General features: G+C 47.7%; 1 protein-coding gene and 1 long non-coding RNA gene across 6 annotated transcripts in view; both read right to left on the bottom strand.

The window, feature by feature from the left end:
* Nucleotides 1-22,228, bottom strand: part of LOC115554614 (protein MTSS 1) — a 61,436-nt gene that overhangs the window by 18,153 nt on the left and 21,055 nt on the right. For all 5 annotated transcript variants that reach the window (XM_030371400.1, XM_030371399.1, XM_030371402.1 and 2 more), the window contains exons 4-6: nt 5,769-5,853; nt 3,237-3,328; nt 2,260-2,334 (exon numbers count right to left, since the gene is read on the bottom strand). In XM_030371400.1, coding sequence (XP_030227260.1) covers nt 2,260-2,334; nt 3,237-3,328; nt 5,769-5,853 — 252 coding nt within the window. The remainder of the gene's footprint in view (nt 1-2,259; nt 2,335-3,236; nt 3,329-5,768; nt 5,854-22,228) is intronic.
* Nucleotides 10,220-20,763, bottom strand: LOC115554618 (uncharacterized). The gene is made up of 2 exons (XR_003978626.1): nt 13,164-20,763; nt 10,220-11,021 (listed from the first exon to the last, which is right to left on the bottom strand). It is a non-coding gene; the product is annotated as an uncharacterized LOC115554618 (long non-coding RNA).

The following is a 22,228-nucleotide window of genomic DNA, read 5'->3' as shown; positions in this document are numbered from 1 at the left end:
AAGCACAGGGCAGCGGGGGGGGGGGAGGTAACACCGGTGCATCCCACCCAGTGGGGGGGGGGGGGGGGCACAGAGATCATGGAGGAAGCACACAACTAAAGACCAGGCCCACGACGTAGGAAAGTAGCCGCTCTGGAAACCTGCACCCGCTTATGGTTAAGAAAAGATCAAGTAATATCAATATAGGTATTCGGTATTTTGCCAAATATTGTACAGTACAGTGTTGATTAATATGACACAGTTTGACTTATAATAAAGCAGAAAAATCTAAAAAGATAAAAGACCTTGGCTGATTAACCACCGGTAGTAAAACTGCCCGGGAAGCAGTGAGCAGCACTATCAAAACCCAACAACTAATTGGGCCGAGAGAAGCCCTATGTCAACAGCTCCCACGCGGTGTGTGTTGGCTGAGCTCTCTTGACGCTTTCAGCCCGAACCTACCGGAGCTATGAGCTGTGCTGCAAACCCGAAGGAAAACACAAAACCGACATCCAGCACAACATTCCCCCTCCGCCTCCTCCTCCCCTGGTTCCCATTACACCCTGATGAGCCAGACGTTGCGCGGGAACGCCGTCCAGAATTCCTATTTATGGTGTTTCACTTTATTACCTCCCCGCTCAAGGTTAATGGTTGTGTGCGAGTGCAACGCCAACAGCACAAGGAGCCCCCAGCCGGCAGCGGATACCAAGTAAGGCAATGTTTGGAGCTCCTGGACACCGCGCTTGTCCGCTGCCTGGGCGTCACGGCAACGCTGTTCAGACCCCATCGTCTGTTTGGACTTGTGCCGGGCCGGCCATAAGCAGTTCCTCGATGTAAAGAAAGGATTCATGTTGGCGTGGGAGGTAGAGCGGGGTTGGCTGGTGACCGGAAGGCTGCTAGTTCGATTCCCGGCTCCTCCAAGCCGGGTGTCGAGGTGTCCCTGAGCGAGCCGCCTTAACCCCGACTGCTCCCGACGAGCTGGCTGTCGCCTTGCGTGGTTGACACCCCCGACGGCGTTTGAATGTGTGTATGAATGGGTGTACAGCGCTTTGAGTGGCCCCTGGTTTGAAAAGCGCTCTTTAAATGCAGGCTTAACATTTACCATTGATGCCGATAACTAAGGGCCGGTGGGGTCGCTGTTAAACCCCAAGTAAGTAGCCGAGCCCAGGTGCATGCTGGTCAAATTCGCCAAATGACATGCATTGTGGGGTAATCCAGAGCAGCAGCTGTCTTCAATGGTCTCCAAGGAGAGGGCATGGGGCAGCCTGTTGCAGCCGGGCATCAAACGCCACCCCCCCCCCCCTGAGAGGGTCTCAGCGCCCCGTTTAAAACTAATTGGTGGGGAAATCTCGAAGCAGTCGCAGCGAACTCTTGAATGCGATAAGTTGTTATCGGGGGCGCCGTACCGCTCCGAGCGGGATCTGTTTACATTTAAGCGAGCCAGACGGCTGTCAGATTATCCTGCGGTTATTAGAACAGTGAGCAGGGTGCGCCGGCGGAGAGAGAGTATACCAAAAGAAAACAAATGACTCTCACAGCGCTCTTAGCTTTCTCTTCATGAGGCTGGCTAACAATGCCTACAGTCACTCAGAGGACAGCTCAAGATGCTGTGCGCAGCGCTGGGCGAGCGTCCAACTGCCATGTCGCCAAAAGCTCCCCGTTTACGTCCAGCTTGTTTGAGTCGTGTTCTGTGTGGACACTGATATGCAACAGACAGAACAGCATACAGACATACGCCATTTTAATCACTCAAAGTCTTTCCCTCTCCCTCCCTCTATCTCCCCCTCAACAGAGTTTGATCGCCCTCCCTGCTCTTAGGCTATAGAGTAATATACTAGATACGACATGTGAGTCGTATACAGTTGCACAACTCATTTTAAACAGGAAATTGCCGGGACACAAATCAATCACTTCTCCGCCTTTGGGAACAGAGACAAATAATTATAGTTTAGTAGCGTGTTTGATTTCACCCTGGTTGCAATTAACAGAGGAAATAAATCACTAGCTAAATTAACGACATGGGAAAGACAAGAGAAATAAAGAATGTGTATGCGTGTGCGCGAGCGTGTGTGATGTATGCAAGCATTATCGTCGCCAACCAGTACTGATTGGCAGAGCCGACCCAAACCACTCCGGTATCGCATCATGTGACCACACATCACAACCAATAGCAGCAGCAGCAGAAAGAGTGGACAGACAGACGGACCCAGAGGGAGACACTGGGTCAAAGGCCGACACCTGAAGGGCGGGGGGGGGGGGGGGGGGGGGGTTTCCGCTCACCTTTCTTCGCCTTCTTCTGCAGCTTCAGCGTGTCTGAAGACTTCTTCTTGATCTCATTGCGAGCCCTCTTGTACTCTGGAGAATCGAGGGGGTGGTAGGGTTTCAGAGTGGTTAATGGAGGCAAACACATTCAAAAAAAATAATCACGTTTCATTAAAAGGCCGAGCGACGCATAGTGTAGTAGAAGCATGCTAGTGTTTTCCTTTTTACATTTAGGCCAGGAGTAGCTCGCTAGCTTGCTAGTATGTGTTAGCACCGTCTTACGGTGTCAGTGTTGCGTAACATTAAAGAAAAGTTGAAATGGGTTCAAAAGAAGTAGAGTAATGAGCGGTACAATGGGAGAGCGGTGAGCCTCGTTTTACGTTAGTAAACCCATGACTGTCGGCAGCTGGATGTTTTATTAAGTTCGACGATGCACAAGAACAGCACGAGAACGCGCAGGCCGGAGGCACCGAGGAGTTTGTTGGTTGACCTCCTAGCGAGTTAAAAGGTGAAGGCACTTCGTAACGGCCTCCACTTTTTTACACCCTGCGCCGACAACGAATGAGTCACTGTCCGAAATACGTTCACACCGTTTCTCTGTTTCCTCCGTTTTGAAATCATAGCGTTGGATTATGGATTGGATTTGTTTTAGACAGGAGGTTGCTAAGCGCAGACCAATAGGGATCTAATCTAACGCGTGTGGGGGGGGGGGGGGGTGGTCACAACAAAATGCGCCGGGCTCTCTGATTGGCTACATGTAGGCAAGTGGATCGATGACTATATAAAAGATGGACTTTGAATACAAGAAGGATTGTGAATGTCTGAGAAGTGAGAGACCAGAGAAAAGATGCTCTAGATACATAGGTTACAGGATGTGAAATGACGTTTGTCTACGTGGCATGTACACGCCTAGCTGGAGTTGTGTGTAACCCCAGAGCCTGTGTTGAGCTCCGTGTACGCTGTGCAGGGGTTCCCTGGGTGTTTGGGGGCGGTACCTTTGGCGTGGTCCTTATCCAGCGTGGCCACGCCCCGCTTCCACTCCTCCATCTGCTCCTGGAGCGGGTTGATGAGGCAGTCCGCAAAGGTCCTGGGGACGACACAGGGAACCAGGGTTAGCTCCCGGCTAAAGGCCATGCAGTCACACACACACACACACACTCACACACACACACACACTTGGTCCCAGTGTGTGTTTGTGTGTGTGGGACTGCCCCACACACACACACACACACACACTTGGTCACAGTGTGTGTTTGTGTGTGTGGGACTGCCCCCCCCACACACACACACACACACTTGGTCCCAGTGTGTGTGTGTGTGTGTGTGTGGGACTGCCCCCCCCACACACACACACACACTTGGTCCCAGTGTGTGTGTGTGTGTGGGACTGCCCCCCCAACACACACACACACACACTTGGTCCCAGTGTGTATTTGTGTGTGTGGGACTGCCCCACACAGGGTCTCACATGCATGGTTTGCATTTTTAGGGTGTCAGTTGAATTGCAGACAGGGTCAATGTTGAAGAGTTGAAGGTAATGGAGTGAAGCCACGGAGCTAGGGCTGGACAATATATCAATATTCAACAGATTGGAGACGTGAGAATAGATATATAGGGATACATGTTGCCTTTTCTGGTTTTAAAGTCTGCTTTACAGTCAAGAGTTTTCATTTTCCGAGCTCACCAGACTGTATTATTATTCGCCGTTGGTCATTATACCCACATTTCTCATTGTGAACGTATTTTGTGAAAGCACAAAGGATTTGTCGTCAATATCTTTATCGAGGTATTTCGCCCAAATTATCGATAGTTGATTTTGGCAACATGGCCCTGCCCTAATAGCAGCATAGCGTGGACCGGGCCTGGCTGTTGTCTTGTTAAACATTAAAAAAGTCCTGAAACACTGAAGGGCTGATAGATTGGTGACCGACAAGGAAAACAAAAAGGTGCACAGAAAGAAACGATTACATATTTTATGCCTTTAGTTGTGGCATGAAGGGGGGGGGGGGGGCTGGGGGGTGGGGGGCTGTTGAAGAGATGACCGTCAATCATGAACCAACTGTACACACACACGCGCGACACAGGAGGGCTGCGACTGTGTGTGATCTGGGCAGCTGCAGGCTAGAGACCTATACTAAAATTAGAAATGTCCCACCCACAGACATGTCCCTAAGGAGAGAGAGAGTGTGTGAGTGTGGACCCAGGCCCCCTCCAATACTGCTCTGCAATGACGAGCCGAAGGAATTTCTACTGAAATGCCACCCGAAATCAGAGCCCCCCCGAGAGAGAGAGAGACAGAGACAGAGACAGAGAGAGAGACAGAGAGAGAGAGAGACAGACAGACAGAACGAACAGGAGGCGATACAAAGATATAGAATGAGAGAGGGGGGGAGGAGAGAGAGCTTATTAAAGTCTGTCTGTCTGTCTGTCTGTCTGTCTGTCTGTCTGTCTGTCTGTCTGTCTGTCTGTCTGTCTGTCTGTCTGTCTGTCTGTCTGTCTGTCTGTCTGTCTGTCTGTCTGATGTGTGGAATGTCCCACAGTGTTGGAATGCTTGTTAAGAGACAGTTCGTCTGGCTGACCAGCATTCTGATCAAGCCTCTTAAGTGTAGCGCGGTACTTACAGCCACGTGCATCCCCCCCGGCCCACCACCTCGCCGTCACACACATGGGTGCTAAATCATCAGAACTGCATCTGAAAGGGCCCATGTGCCGTTTAGATCGCATTTAAGACCCAGTGCATTCTAGGTGCGCATTCTAGGTGCACTGAACATTGAAGAGGTCATAGTAAGATCTATGGAAGTTAAATCAAAGTTTTTTTTTGTCGCGCGTCGTTCGTGTGATATTTCAACCCATTGTCCCGTTTTTTTTCTGTGATAATGATCATTTATTTAATCCAGCAGAGCAGGTTGTGATCGAAGTGTGTGAGTGTGTGTAAAGCCCCGAGCCTCAGCCAGACTAGACCCACTAGCTCGCCTGCTGTCCTCCAAGGTTAGCATTTAACGAGTAGAGATTATGAGCTAGGTAGCAGTTTAAGTGTGGCGAGCAGAGTTCATATGGCTAATGACTAGTTACTTATGTACACGCTTGTGTGTGGTGTACGTGTGCGTGTGTGTGTATGTGTGTGTGAGTGCAACCAGTGCTATCTGGGGAGCCTTATAGAAATAGAGTACCAGAAATAGAGCAGGGTGAGGAGGTAGAATGTATCGTAGGAAGGTGTAGTACACTATGAATACATTGAAGAACACGTATGTATACATACAAGTACATACATGAGGCCGAGTGTCAACATGAGCAGGAGTTAGTGATATGTGTACATGAAGATATGTTCTGCATAAAAAAAAATACATGGGGGGGAAAAAAAATTGAAATTATGAATTCCTTCCTTACATAGAAAACTGCGTGGGTACGTACCGTACGTGCAAGTATGACTATGTGTGTAATACACAGGATAGAGTTTGTGCGGGCGTTTCGCCTGCATAAACAAAGCGTCATGGTGGTGAATGAGGAATGACGGTGGAGGTCCTTACATTGAGAACTGCTTGAGTTTGGTCTCAATGCCGCGGTGCCTCATGCACATCCTGGTCAGGGCCGAGCCGATGTCTCGGGTCCCACCTGGCAACACAGAAACACAAACCAGCGGTTAGGAACAGCCAACACGCAAGCCATCCGTTAAATCAGCCGACAAATCGTGGGTTTATTCAAGTGCACAACGCTAACGTAGTTATGCGTCAGACGCACACACACTCGCATTCAAGCACACAATCACACACACATTTGCACGCATACCCCCACACACACACACACACACACACACACACACACACACACACACACACACACACACACACACACACACACACACACACACACACACACACACACACACACACACACACACACACACTTTCCATCCACCCCTGTATCTGTTATTGCCGTGGTTAAAGTCATCGGCATTACCGAATACCTTTTGGATTCACGTTGAGGCTATTAGAGGCGTATGCGTGCTCAGAGGAATAGCGAGGCTGCTCCAAGTGCCAGTGGCTCACATTCCACGGCACGGTGTCAAAACGGAGAAGGAGGGAGCGCGGAGAGAGCGAGGGAATGAGATGTCTTTCTCTGTTACACTTAAGCGCCAACGAGGAGCAGTTGGGAAAGACATTGTGAAGTGAAGAGCTTTTCTTGGTTAGTCGCCTTCTGGGAATATTCCTCTGCGTCTTTGGAGCCAATAACAATCACTCAGTAACTCAGCGGAGTGGAGAGGAGCGGGGGTGGAGGTGGAAGGTCGGAGATGAAGGGGTGAAAATGCTTTACGAGGAAGATTTACTGGATCTGGACCCAACGGCCCCCAGAGACTCACGCGTGCTCACGTCACCCGCAGCTGGGCACAATTAAACAATAATAAACAGAGCTCTTGGAACGATGGTAAATATTAGTTCATTTTGGACTAACTAACCTAATATAAACCCCGGCTGGAAAGCAAACAGGACGAAAACACGGGTCGGATGGCGTCACCGGGGTATTTGAACAACGATTGAACTTTGGAGCTCACCACATGAAGCTTTTCGTTCCACTGTTGGAATACACCACCCCTAATCCACTGTTGAAGGTCTCATCTCAAACGAGAGCACGATGTTAGTAGAAGTGTAGGGTTATTATCACAAATCCGACCTGTCATCTGTAACAAGCACGAGCAAAGCACTACTATAACAAACACAACTTAATATAATACATTAACTGCATTTATACAGCGCTTTCAAACCAGTGGCCATTCAAAGCGCTGTACAATATTGCCTAACTCTCACGCATTCATGCACACATTCACACACCGACGACGGAGTCAACCATGCAAGGCGCCATCCAGCTCGTCGGGAGCAGTTAGGCTGAGATGCCTTGCTAAGGGACACCTCTACACTCAGCTTGGAGGCGCTGGGGATCGAACCAGCAACCTTCCGGTCACAAGCCATCTGAGCCACAGGGCGCCCCATAAACCCCTTCTGAAGGCTTATCCCCTTGTGTGAATGAGCTTCCCTTCTGTAGAATATCTGCTTGATGAAAGAGTAAACAAGGAGTCCTCCCGCCCATTTCAGATCTTCCCTCCGCTCTGCTACAGCTAAACGCCCAGAGCAGCGTCCAGTATAGTGCTGCTGACCGCCTAGCAATGGCCGCCGGGACTTGGTGCACCACCTAGTATTCAGCAGGAGAGCCTCCTCAGTGATCCGGTGTCATTAAGTCAAACATGCGCTCGAAACGCCAGGGAAGGCCTCCGGCCAGGCAGCCCAGCGGAGACATGACAGTGATTGACAGGTCTATTGTTGATTTGACGGACTTGCTCTCTGTGAGACCCAAACACTGTCTGAATGGATAACGACAGTGTGTGTGGGGTGTGTGTGTTTCTGTGCTTGTGTGTGCTTGTGTGAGAGTGAGTAAGACACACAGGGGTATTGTGTGGGTTGTGTTTGCATACTTATGTGTTGATGTGTCGGAAAGAATATCAAAGGAGTACAGAAGGTAAGGTTGAAATCTTAGACCGTACGAAGACAAGATTCCTGCGTGTGTGTGTGTGTATGTGTGACAGAGCCTGCATGTGTGTGTGTGTGGGTGTGTGTCAGTGTGTGAGTGACAGTCCTATGTGAGTGTCCCTGCATGGTGCCAGCACTCTGCTGACAGCAGAATAGGATACTCTGTTGGAGTGGTTTCACACAGTCAAGTCGAATCACACACACACACACGTCATGTGATCTATCGTAGGTGAAAGGGACCTTGCGCAGAAATAGGGGCCGTAGTCGTAGTAAGTGGGAGACAGTCAGGCTGTCTTGACACACACACACACACACACACACACACACACACACACACACACACACACACACACACACACACACCATGGAGTGGTGTGTTGGAGGGTCTCTTTGGTCTGCCAAAGCCCTCCGTCACCACCCCAATTTGCCAAACAACGTCTGCCCCGCATTGCAGGCCTGGGTGGCACTGCGGCCAGAGGAGCGCGGTAAGAGAGCTCAGAGGGCAGCCGGGCCACTTCTGCTGCAAATGAAAACCAAAAGAACGGAGAGATGGTAACACAATGTTTGAAAGTCCACGCTTTCACCTTTATACACGACACCGCCTTTCTTGAGAAGGCACTTCTCTACCCGAGCGTTCCAAGGTTTAAGATTCAGAACGGGAAGAGCTCCGGGTTTGTGTGTGCGGGGACTTTAAGTTGTTTTGTGGACCGCGAGTGGCGCTTTCTCTGTGCCTTTTGAGAGAGCGTTCCTAAAGCTGACAGTTGGTTTGGCTGCGGGGACCCGGCGGCCCCGGGGCCAGGGGGATGCAGCGATAGGCTAGCAACCAGGGCACGTTTGGAGAGGTTGGCCCGGGGGTTCTTTCTCAGGGGGAGCAGAAGAAGGTCTGCCTTGTTTTCCAGGGGAAAAATCCCGTGGAAGGGAGTGTGGTGGCTGTAGTTGACTCAATGGCTCTGTGTTTAACCCAGGTTGAATGGCCGCACGGTTGAGCTCAGAGTCTCCTGTGTGGGTAGAAGTGGTGCTTAGGAACTCTTCAACGAGCCGAGCCGTACTCTCTGGGTCATCGTTCTGGGTAAAGCTCGTGGGCGTGTACAGTTGGAACCACGACATTCCTTTGTCTGTGAGTCAAACGGTCTGGTTGCTAAATCCGACGTCAAACTTTTGTAAGGCAATATTATGAAGCAATAAACATATTGGATAACCGCGCGGGTAATTGTCCGTCGCATTCTCGGTGGCTCTCAGGATGTTGTTTCAGTGGCCTTTTTTATTTTTATTTCGCTCACTCGATATTTTGTCCCTCGAATCTTTCCTTCGCAGCCTCCGGTTCTTTGACCCGGTGTTGTTGCAGAGGGTGTGGTGTGTGTGTGGTGCGGTCCGTTCAGTACGAGGCCTCCCTGTGTCATATAACACTATCAACACCACAGCAACACCCCACCCAACACTGCCCCACCCATCGCTGGCTCCTCGTGGACCGGGACTCTGGGCGTGGCCCTGGAGAAGGAACCTTCCCACTCCATCTATCTTTCGCACACTCTCTTTTTCTGGCTGGGGTGTTTCGGCCTGACACCATTCACAAAAATCTGACCTTAGATTCCAGTCTGAATTCTGATCGCGGACGATTTAATTTAATCTGGATACAAGCACACGCACACACACACACACACTTGATTGGTTGATCAGGGTTGTCACTTTCTTTTCACGTCAAATTTGTCTCCACCAATTATAGAAATGGAAGCGTGGATCTGTGAGGGTGTGATTGAGCCAACAGTGAACACAATCGCAGCCAACAGTAGTAAAAACTCCCAATGGGGAGACGATCCAAGGTATCTTGTCCGGACACCACCGTTCCTAGAAAAATAACTGCTGTTATAAGTGTTCTTTGGAAGTCAACCATCTACGCTCTACTTGTTGAGACAAGTTATTACTAAGAAATAAAAAAAATCGGGAGAGCTGGATTAGGCAAATTTGCCAAACTAAAAGGAGACCCCTTTAGCTACGGCGAGACAAGGCTCATATTGCACTGGATAGATTTGCTTTCCCACAAACATTGACATTTTCACATTTCTTAGTTAGACTTGAGTCAGAGAGCTGCCATGACGGACCAATAGGATGGCTGGCCAGACCCAGGCTTCAAAACTACTCCAAATGTACTCCACAATAAAAGGCCGCCCCCACGCTGGGGGGAAGATGAGCTCTACTGCCGTCTCTTTCAGAACGTCGACTTGTCCATGTTTTGTATTCCATTTGTGGAAGAGACACCCTCTCAGCAAGAGACCAGCTAATGTGCACTCTCCCATTACAGACAGTTACCACGGAAACTGTGTGTGCGTGTGTCTGTGTGTCTGTGTGCATGTGCGTGTGTGTGTGTGTGTGGTTCTGCCTCCCGTGGTGTTGTCAGGGCAGAGCCCTTCTGTGTTCTGCTGCTGCATTAAGAGTGACTGACGGCTGTGCTCTTTAAAAAATAAAGAAATAGAAAAACACCATGCAAATGTGTTATGTGTGTTATGTGTGTTAGCGTGCGCGTTCAGGCCCAAGACACGTGACCGAGGAAGACTCAGCCAGTTGTTCAAATGACATTCAATTCACCAACTGAATATGCAAACAGGGGCCGCAGGACACAGGCCGAACAATAAGCCTGCCTCAACTGAAGATGGTATAACACCGCATTAAAGACCGGTCAATCAATTCAGTCAATAGTCTTTATCCAAAACGGATCAATAAAATATTCCTGATAAATATAACATCAATAATTGACTTAACTGATTTAGTATCAATCAATTCAGTCAATAGTCTCACTTTATCCAAAACAGACCAAATGAATATTCTATCATAAACATACATCAATAATTAACTAAACCGTTTTAGTACGAAGCTAAACATTTTTTTTTTTTTAGGATGACATTATCGGATGTGAAACTCAATTGGAGTACATTAATACCTAACTTAGCAGTTTTAGTACAAAGATAAACTGTTTTTTGGGGAAACATTTCCGGATGTGAAACTCGGGTGGAGAGTATTGAAAAAGGAAAGCCCTGATTGTGTACTGTTGTTTAAAAACGGGCAAGGATTATATGTCTGCCATCACAGACACTAGATGTCTCCTGCTCTGTCTAGCACCAGCTGACCCCTGGATGGAAATAGCACCAGCTCTTATTGCACCACACACACACACACACACACACACACACACACACACACACACACACACACACACACACACACACACACACACACACACACACACACACACACACACACACACACCTCCAGTTATTTGACATGTGACCACATGTAAAGGATATTCTGCACCGAACAGTAGTCCACTGGTCCAACTTTTAAGCACAATTCAGGTGACACAGGGAGAAACAGACGCAGAGGGAGGCTGCGATGACCTCATGACATCCTTTTAACTTTTTTCTTGAAAAGAAAGGAGGAACAAAATCCATTATTATAGTTTTCAGTTATTAAGCTGATTATGTTTTTCTCTAATGGCGTAGTGGTTTCTCTCCATGCAGAGGGGTGTGTGTGTGTGTGTGTGTGTGTGTGTGCGTGTGTGCGTGTGCGTGCGTGTGTGTGGCCATTTGCTGGCTAGGCACAAATGCTGTCTAGGACCTCTCCCTCCTCCTCCTCTTGCTCCTGGGAAGCCCCTGGGAATGTCACATTAGCCTGGAAGAGGCCCTGTGTGTGTCATTTATGTTTGTGTTTGGGTACGTGTCGACTTTGACACAGTCTCATGAGTAAATTCACACACAAATTAGACTTCTTCCAATGACCACCACCTCTGGCCCACAACTAACCCACACTGGCATCCCAAGCAACACACCAGCATGCAAGCTTTGAACACAAAACCAGCCAGCCTGACTATTATAGGGAATATTCCGTTATTCCAGGAGTCTATGAAAGACATACATACACACACACACACACACACACACACACACACATACACACGTCATTAACTCTATTAATAAATAGTGTCACTTCCTGACTGTTGTCCATCTCATGTTGCAGGACTTCAGACCTGCTACAACCGTTCTATAGTGGCGAGCAGGCTGCACAGACATCAACATATCAACATAGTGTTAGGGCTACAAATATCCCCAGCAGCTTTTACCAGCCAGTGGAGAGAGGTCTCTGTGTGTGCATGTTCAGTCTGGTAGCAACATACTCATACCCCAAGAGGATATTCCTTTCCGTGTTCTCCATTTCCCACGATAAAGACGTTGTTAAAAATGAAATGCTTTTTAGAAACTGGCAGGTCTACTTTTCACTTTATAGGCTGGCATCTGAGAAGCAATAATAAAGACATAGCAAGCATCAATATTTCAGCACTATCAACTCGTTGGCCCAAATTCTTTTCCATTTAGTGGTACTTGGTTGAAACCTAATATTAGTAGACGGTTGGTGTTGATAACGTCGATGAACTGCCTGCTTAGAAGGAAGAAAGGCATCGCAGCACGTGCACTGTTAGTGCACGCGTCCCGACGTGTCTTTGCATCAACGCACACGTTTTTAGCGATCCCTTTTACTCCAGACGCCACCAGCATCCGTCTGCTCACCCCCCCTCCCGACACACTACGAGAGCATAGATTAAACCCCGCGAGGGCGAGCCAATAAAGAGTCTCTGTTATAACATACTGCTCCTGCCAGCCTGAACCGTGGTTTGAAATACACCATCCAGAGCATCGGAGCGGGCAGGGTGATGGGTTCGGCTATATGCGGAACAGAAAACACACACATCTGAGAATTATTAATGTAGGGGCTGTAGCGCGCAGCGACCTTCTAAAAATACGACTTTTTTTTCTTCTTTTTGAAGCATCTGCTACGCATTAGATCAGGGAGGGAGCCCTCTTCACACCGATCCCAGCTTGTCATTAGAGCTACGGGCAGAGTGAGAGAGAGAGAGGGACCCACGGTTTACCCCAGCTTCTCTCCCAACATCAGGCAGTCGAGTTGAAGAAGGGCGTTTTCACAATTAGCAGAATATTAATCAAAACGAAAACAAACGCTAAAAAGAAGTTAGGAGTCGTACCAAGACGATTGCGTTTTCGATTCTTGACCCTAGTGGAAGGCAAGGAAGTTGCACATTGAGAACTAAGAGAAGGAGGACGGCAAACCAAGTTCAAAGAGAGGGGTGACCGAGATAGACCGTAGAGGTAACCCTGGTTGGCAGCATCTGATTCCGGAATAGTCTCCCTGGCTAATTACCAGGCCCCTCTGCAGTTAGCCAGATGGTCTCTGGTCACCCGGAGCCGGTGGTTAGCTTGATAAGAGACAAGAGAGCTGGACAGAGCAACGGAGAAACACACATGCAGGATCCGATCGCACACAGCTGGACAAGAGCAATGTGATATCCTCTCGGGCTAATTAGAGAGCCAAAGTAACACTTTAATTAGAGAGGCGCACACACACACACACACACACACACACACACACACACACACACACACACACACACCCACCTCCCTACTGGTCATTTCCCCATCAGTCACAATTTATCTAGACCACAGCAATATTTATCCGCACCAAACACTGCCAATGCAATTTTGCACATTACTATCAAAGCAGCTCAGAAACCTTTTCATAGAGAAGAACGCAAGGGCAGTGCTGGTGTTCCCCACCGCACACCATCTTCATAAGAAGACTCAGCCAACCCTCTACAGCGCAAGGTTGAGGTCGAAGAGGACCGTGGCGCTCCGAAAACAGCAGGGTGCTCACCCCAAGAAGGAGAGGAATAGAGACTAGAGGGAAGACCAGGCTGCTTTACATTCCACGGACGACTTTGGGAAACACATGGGACTAATGACACACACGCACACACGCACGCACACACACACACACACACACACACACACAGCGCCGGAGCCGAGAGACCGGCATGTCCCGGCGACGCCACCCCACCCACGCAGCAGCGACAGCGAGGAGTCATTCATCCGCTCAGCCACCAGCACCGTGTTGGGCTGTGCTGCAGCTCAGCCTCCATATATTACCTCCGTCACACTGAGGAGCAGCTCGTCACACACACACACACACACACACCCACACACACAAAGACTGATGAAGATGAATTTACCTAGGTAGGGATTATTTACATCCCAATCATGCATCTACTGGTAGTTTGTTCCATTAGCGGTGCTGGATCTTGACGAACCATGCGTACAAGCACATATGTTGTATTTCATGCACAGTTTGTTTGGGCAGGGTTTTAAACCCCATGTTTCTGGTTTGTTGTGGTCTCATGTCAAGGCTGGCTGGGTTCGTTAATTCACGTCCTCTGGCGTCTCTGCGTTTCTCTAAAACGTTCCCTCAGCCACGATAAACATTTGAGACATCCCCCGAGAGAAACATCACATCCTACTGAATCAAATAAGGCCGCTAGCTGGCGGACATGTTGTTGTTCTGCTCGTTCAATTAACCGCGGAACAACAAACAGTCAAACCGTTTTTCCTTAGCAGCAGGGACTTCCAGGAGACCTTGGAAACCTGCCTCTTATCAGCTCCGGGGGTTTGTGTACATTTCCGTTCATAACCAAGCAGTCAATAGATGCTGACAGCCAGTCAGCTGCTTCCACTGCCCATTTTCCTAGCCCAACACATTCAAATACCACACACACACACACACTGAGACACGCACGCACACTGAGAAACACACACACACACACAGAGAGACACACCTTCCCCCCCACCCACCCATACGGGTGACAGCTGTCCCCGTGAGGACAGGAGGGAAGATGGATTTAAAAAAAACAACAATAACTTTCCTCCTGTCCTCTGACAAACTGCAGAAACCCTCCAATGTAGGCCTTGTTATGACTGACTCCCCTCGGTAAAATCCTGCTACTTTCTGGTTGCAGTGGAACAGAACTCCAGTTCTGGTAGATAAGAGGATATATTCTCCCATTGAGTGAGGTAAGAATAATCATTTAAAAAAATGAAGGAGTTCAGATCATGATCCCGGAGTAATCAGGAATCAGGTGTCCCGATTACACTCGGATCACAAGTGATTCTCCGGCAACAGCCATGCAATTTAATCGTATTTAGTAAAGGCCCCTTCATATGCTGAGTTAATGTAGCACCTGATGTGAACCAAAGCTCACTTTGACCCGTTGTAGTGGATCTGATCAAATCAAAGCTACAAAGTGTAGATGTACTGTACTTGGTAGTTTGGTTATGAATGAGGGAGTTGAAATGTCTAACAGTCCGTTCAACTAAGATACGCAGAGACTGCTGGCTGAGAAGCTCGTCAGCAACATTTATGATCAAACGACAGGTGTGTGTGTGTGTGTGTGTGTGTGTGTGTGTGTGTGTGTGTGTGTGCGTGTGTGTGTGTGTGTGTGTGTGTGTGTGTGTATTTTTTTGTGTATGTGAACGAGTGTGTGTGTGTCTGTATGCATGCCTGTGCATGTATGTCTGCGTATTTATACGTGATTGTGTACGAGTGTGTATGAGTGCATGCATGCGTGCATGTATGCATGAGTGTATGTGTACGAGTGTGTGTATGTGTGTATGCGTACGAGTGTGTGTATGTATGTCTGCGTATGTATGTCAGTGGGCCACTGACGCAGGCCACACGCCGCTGCAATGCAGTGCCGTGTGGCCTGAATACTAACAGGAAGGACCTCGATTGCGCTTCTCTCCCCACCGCCCATCCACCCCTCCCTCAAGGAGTCACATGTTCCCCGCCAGGCAGATGTTGACCCACCCTCGCTGGACATAACTATTTTTTTTATTCGTTCTCATCCAGTACTACAGAGACTGAGTCAGATTCACACAGTGGGATATCAAAACTCTACGCGTTAGCCCGGTGCACGGTGTGTGGGTAGTCTTTCCCAAACACAAGCCAAGGACTGTTTTTTGGACGGTACATGTCTATGTCAGTATTTACAAATCCATTTTAACCAATATGTTTCTTCTAGTATGTTGGGTATGTACATATTATCCATATTAACCAATTCATTTATATTAGTAGGTTGGTATGTACACATCCATCTGAACCAATAACTTTATACTAGCTTGTTCAGTACATATCCATATTAACCGATTCCTTTCTCTTGGTATGTTCAGTACGTATCCATATTAACCAATAACGTTCTACTAGTATGTTCAGTATATCCACATTAACCAATAACTTTCTACTAGTATGTTCAGTAGATATCCACATTAACCAATAACTTTCTACTAGTATGTTCAGTACATAGCCACATTAACCAATAACTTTCTCAAAGCCACGGCCGACACTGATTAAAAAGGTCAGCAAACTAAACAAACCAATAAACAAACCAGATGTGAAGTTAACTGGCTGTTCTTTCAGTCGGCCACACTGCCAACAGGACAGAGTTTCAGTTCTTTCGCTGCTTATCGTTTTCAGATGAGGGGAAAGGTTGCTATTATTCAATCTAAAGGGTTCACACTGTGCACTGATGCTTATGTAGATGCCTCAAAGAGTAACAAAAGAATAAAGAGCAAAGGATCTATTACACATGCATAAGCAAAAGACAGAAGATACAGGAGAAGAGGAAGGAGACACTAGAGGGAAGAGCGAGCAAGAGAGAGCAAGAGAGGAAAAGAGAGCAAGAGAGGAAAAGAGAGCGAGAGCGAGAGCCAGAGAGACAGAGAGACAGAGAGACAGAGAGACAGAGAGACAGAGAGAGAGCGCGCGAAAGGGCGAGAGATCGGCGTGCGGGTGTGAATAGCCTGTGCCGCCTGTGTGTGGTTGTAGCGCGCGCATGCTAACGAGCTACCGGGCCGCCGCCAGGGAAAGTGAGGAGGAGAGAGCGCTGAACAAGATCCAAGAGCCATGAAGCTGACAGCTGGACCTGACTGGATCTCTCTCTCTCTCCCCCACATTCAATTCTAGTGCTTCTAGCTTGCGTGAGGTTCCCTGCCTCTGCTCCTCCTCTGTTACCTCAGCCTCGGTCTCCAACTTGCGGACCCCCACTCCTCCCTCCTCCTCCTCCTAATGAATGAATGACACCCAGGGGGGCAGGAAGCCACCGTTCAGGAGCCCCAGCGGGAGTCCCTGCCTTCCTCTGCTCCTCGTGCTCTGTGTGGTCCGACTCGTTCCCCTCTTTCTCGTAGAGGATGAGCGCTTGAGGGGCTTCGTTCGGCGTTGTTAAACCTCTTTATTCCTCATGCCCCGTGTTTATTATAGTGTAGGGTCATTATGTGTGAGCAGGCCCGGCCTTAATTGGCAGAATGTGGGTTATGGATTTTTTGGGAGCTTCCTGTGGGCTTAGTTGAGAGATGCAATAGGAAAAAGATTTAAAGGGATTTAAGTTTTAACTCTGGGAAAGTTATAGTTTCCAAATCACATTATAACTCTTAAAATTCTGAAAATAGACCTGAAAACGCTTGAAGGGACTTCTCCTTTATCACTTAAAATATTATCAATAATATGTTGGGAAACTCTATTTGGGTAGCGCACAGGTCTCCAGGGAGATTTAAAACAAAAATGCTAATTTGCTCCGTACATTAAATTGTCTCATTGTACTTTTACAGTACCGTACTATCACTGCAGATGTGGCATCAGCTTTGCATCACGGTGCATATTCAGGTCAGAGAGGGTTTACCCCACCACCCTCCCCCAACCCACCCCACCCCACCGCCGCACTCCTCAATTTAAGCTGCCGAGGCATTTTCGCACTTATCTCGTGTTCTCCTGAGAAGTTCAGACTCTCTCTGATCTACTTTTCCATGCAATAGCACCCCCTGAGCCCCCTCACCCCCTCCCCGGGATCCTCTCTGTGTTCCCCAGAACAGCCCTGAGGTGTTGTCCCGGTTAATCCCGCCGGGGCGAGCTGGCAGGTTCAGCGGCAGGTCAAAATCAGGAGGAAACATCAGCACTAACCGTTCACAAGGAAGGAACACAAATAAAATAGTAAAGTGCCAGGCAGGAACAAGCGGTTATTGTACAACCGCTTCAGTTCTATCGTCGCAATAATCACGCTAAGTTTTTAGCAAGAATATCTCCGTCGCCCGATTCTGAAGAAATAAGCAGCCAGCAGATGCAACAGCAGATAGCAACAGGAATGGAGCGTCTCGGTGCATGATAGCGTCCCTGGCAGAGAGTGTCAAATCAAGCACTCCCTACATAGCACGCGGGCAGACACAACTGATCAGATAACCGAGCCGAAAATGCATGAATAGACGACATGATTTCGTCATAGTCGCTGTTTTTGACTCGTCCGAAAAACGTTGGAGAACATGTCAAACGTTGTTGGCTTAAAAAACGATCCATTGTGTGTGCGTGTGTGTGGCCCCTCTATCAGGACATGACCAGCTTACATGTGGCCTCAAAGAGCCTCTCACACACACACACACACACACACACACACACACACACACACACACACACACACACACACACACACACACACACACACACACACACACACACACACACACACACACACACACACACACACAAACTGAGGGCAGGTTCCCTATCAAGCCCGCTCTCTTGTCTTTTCTTGGCTCAGCTGTCCCAGTTTTCTCCGATCTTACCCCGTCTGACACACATTCCAGACACAGCCCGAAAGACAGGATTCTGAGGACTGGAACCAATCGACCACACAACCTACTTCTCTTGGCTTAGCAGGTTTTAAAGCCATGATCAAAGACCGAGAAGAAACCGTGATAACTCAACTAGAGTCACACTTGAAGCAGTGTAAGGCAATCTCAGTGCCAAATCGAATAAGGCTGCAGAACAGAATCGCACCATAGTTCGATTAAGAATGCCAAGGCGCTGTTCCACATCTTTAACCGCCCTTTCAGAGTGGGCAAGCACTAAAGAATGCACCACAATGACGCCATTGTTGTTCTTCTGCCAAGTGGCAGGTGTCCCTACTGTGGTGCAATCTGACATCAACGGACCCCACGGTCAACTGGGATTTCAGGGATGTAGATGTATTCGCGCCTGCAGTTTACTGTCTGCTTTGTGACATATCACCCGATCAAGTCACACCTACTGTAAACACCCTGGGGTGATAAAAAAAACATATTTCACAACAATTCCAGGTATGACACACAGGATGCAAGTCAGCGCACCGCGGCACATTGACGGGAAGATAAGGTAATGGTATGAGGAACTTTCAGTGTGACACAAACAAAAACGTGCAAAAACAAGGTTTTCCCTGAAGGGGAAATGCAAATCATGATGGCTTCTCCTGAATTTTTAATACATCAAGAGTGACACGTTACAAGGAAGTACGTCAGTCAGTGTAGACCGAGGGAAAAGACTGAGACATCACAAGGACGGACACACTGCTTTGTGATTGGCTGAAGCATAACTACACAATCGCACACACTAAGGGTTGAGTTCTGAGTTTCGGCTAGTTTGTGTACAAAGAATGTCCCGGAAACCACTTGTGTAGTGTATAATGTTATGGTTTAGAGCTACAGCACTTATAAACCGTTCTCATGTGTTAAATTAAGAGTCAACATTGCCCATGTGTCCCAGTTTGAGTCAGACTTCTGGGTTCGCTAATTAGCCTGAGTTGCCCAGCAGACGGGAGCAGTCAGGCCGGCCTCCAAGCCCACGGTTCCCCGGGCAACGTTCACAGCAGGCAGAGCGTTAAACAGGAGGCCAGGAGTTGACTATTAGTTCATTGTAGGATTTCTCCGCCTACTGCCTTCAATAAAAGAAGGTAGTAATGACTCACAGATGAGCGGCATTGGGGTCAGATAACGCCGGAGTGGAGTGTTGGGGTATTAGGGACTGTGTGGCCACGCCATCTTGTCCAAACAGTTAGCCATAGTCCATTATAGAATAGGGAACATTATTGGACAGATATGATTTGAAATAGACTGTTGTTTGTTGATATAAAAATGTAGCACTTTTTTCTTTTACTGTCTTACGGCTGACATTTGTCAACTTGACGAAGAAGTGAAGCAACAGATCTGTCAATGCAGTTTAGTGATTGTGAAATTTGGGGTTCTTGGCAATTTCATGACAGCTTGTTTATTGTAATGATCCCTAATGACCTGTAAATTGTATTTCACAACCGGTTGGAATCCGGAACAGGAGGGATGTCATCCAATGCCTGACACCTTGAACCCCATGAGGTCATGCTGCTTAAAACCAGCCGAGTCCCAAATAAGAACAAACTAATAAACAAATGGAAATAAATGGAAGGGTGGCGAGGTGAAAATAGATCAAGGACCAGACACTGAGGCTTTGTCAAACCATGAGAACACCTGACACTTGAAGAGTGTTGTGTAAGTGTTTTTCCATTTATTTTTGTGTACTTGGATATTGGATATTCCTTCACAGTGTTTTTAAGTGTTCTTGATATTCAATTGTACGTGATTAAATAAAAGCCCCAAATGTTTTTGCTTGTTTTTTGTGATTTCCCACACTGGGGTTTAGGATTAGAGGCGTCAGATCTCCTTTGAACCTGTGCTCTGGGAGCCGTTTCCAACGCTGCGTGTAACACACTGCAGGAATGAGGAGAGCCTTCAGTATAATCGGACATGATTGATCCTAATTGTCACGGCGCTGAAGGGATGTTTCCGCTCCATTTACCGCCGAGACGACTCGGGCCTGTAAACAGGTCCGATACCTTCCTGGTAGAGAGAGCAGCCCAACGTATAAGTGCACCCATAGGAGCTCGTCATTAAGGGAGGGTGGGGCAACGCAGAGCTAGAGCGAGCACAACGGAATGGAGACAATCAAGGCATGTGAGCCAACGTCTAAATCAAAGCGTGGTCATGCAGAGGAACATTAGAACATTATCCTAGCTGTCTTTGTTGTATATGGGTATTACGGGGGAATGGGTTAACCTTGCGATTATTGGTGCTTGGTACTTGGTTCCATGAACATCCTTACTGTACAGACACCAATGCATTGTGGGGCGCCCCGGTGGCTCACCGGGTAGAGGGCGTACCATATAGGCTCAGTCCTGAACGCAGCGACCCGGGTTCGAGTCCTGCCCGTGGTCATTTGCTGCATGTCCTCCCCTCTATCTCCCATACCTACCTCTCCATCTCACTCTGTAATAAAGCATTGAAATGCAAAAATAAATCTTTAAAAAAAAGACACCAAGGCATTGTTTCTCCTTCTTCTGACAATTGTACTTATTGTAGGTCACTTTGGATAACAGCGTCTGCTAAATGCCTAAATGTATAAATGTGTAAACATTGCTGCTTTCCACACCTTCTGCCATCTGAAACACAGCCTCTCTGCCCGTCTGCCGAGCGGTTGAAAGGGTTCCAGTGAGAGAGACATGTTGGGGATAATTAGAAGCAGGGATACACTAGGGAGGGCAGGCTGACCGTCAGAACAGCACAACGCCGACTTGTTCAAAATAAAGGCCCTCAGAACGCAGCCTGTGTGTATGTGCGTGCGTGTGCATGCGGGTGCCAGTAGATATTAGGTTCTGGTTGTGTGCGTGCGTCGCCTCTTTATGTATGTGCTCATTCATGCAAATGGTGGTACCGAAAAACCCATTCCTTTTGTCAGAAGGGGCCAGTGTCACGCAGTGAAAGGCTCATTCTAAATGTTTTACCCGCGGTGAAATTTTACCCGCCATGCCACTGCACACATGCGCCGCCTACGCCCACACACACACACACACACACACACACACACACACACACACACACACACACACACACACACACACACACACACACACACACACACACACACACACACACACACACACACACAGTAGAAACACTCGGTCCATTCAGAGCTCTCTACATAGAGGGCGTCTATGCTGAGGGGAAGTGGGACACAGAGAGCTCACTGAGAGGATGAACTCCACTCCAGCTCCTCTCCTATCAGTGTTATCTCTATTTTGCCTCGTCCACGGCATCACACATGGACCGCCAAGCTAACAGCGTGTCAATCACAGAGATGCACCCGAGCACGACGTGACTGAGGAGAATACTACAGGAAGACTAAATAAATGTACCTTTAGTGAAATTATGAGTAGAAAATGACTGGAATCAAACAGTAATGGAGTCAGTATACCAGTGATTGTGACTTATATATATATATATATATATATATATATATATATATATATATATATATATATATATATATATATATATATACATACATACATACATACATACATACATATATATATATTTAAACACTGACTACTGGTAATAAAATATAGGCTCCTATAGGCTTTCATTTATTATTATTATTATTATTATTATTATCTATCTATACCTACTGTATATGCACCTGTTGCGCAACAAATTTCCCTTTGGGGACAATAAAGATTTTTGATGTTGAACATCCATAATCCATTATAGACCCATTTGTGTAAACACTTAGGAAAACAAGACACTTATTAGACACTTAGGAAAACAAGGCAATAAAAATCGTAATGGTAGCAATTTACAAAGTGAGTCAATATTTGAGCATCATTAGAATCATAAGCATGAATCCAATTTGAATACAGGCCCGGTCCCCGGGGTCTCCGGGACTCAACAGAGGGGCTGGAACCTGAGTCC

The sequence above is a fragment of the Gadus morhua genome, chromosome 11, assembly GCF_902167405.1.
Source record: "Gadus morhua chromosome 11, gadMor3.0, whole genome shotgun sequence".
NCBI classification, from domain to species: Eukaryota; Metazoa; Chordata; class Actinopteri; order Gadiformes; family Gadidae; genus Gadus; species Gadus morhua.
Note: the sequence above shows the minus strand (reverse complement) of the source record. Positions and strands in the feature narration are given on the sequence as shown.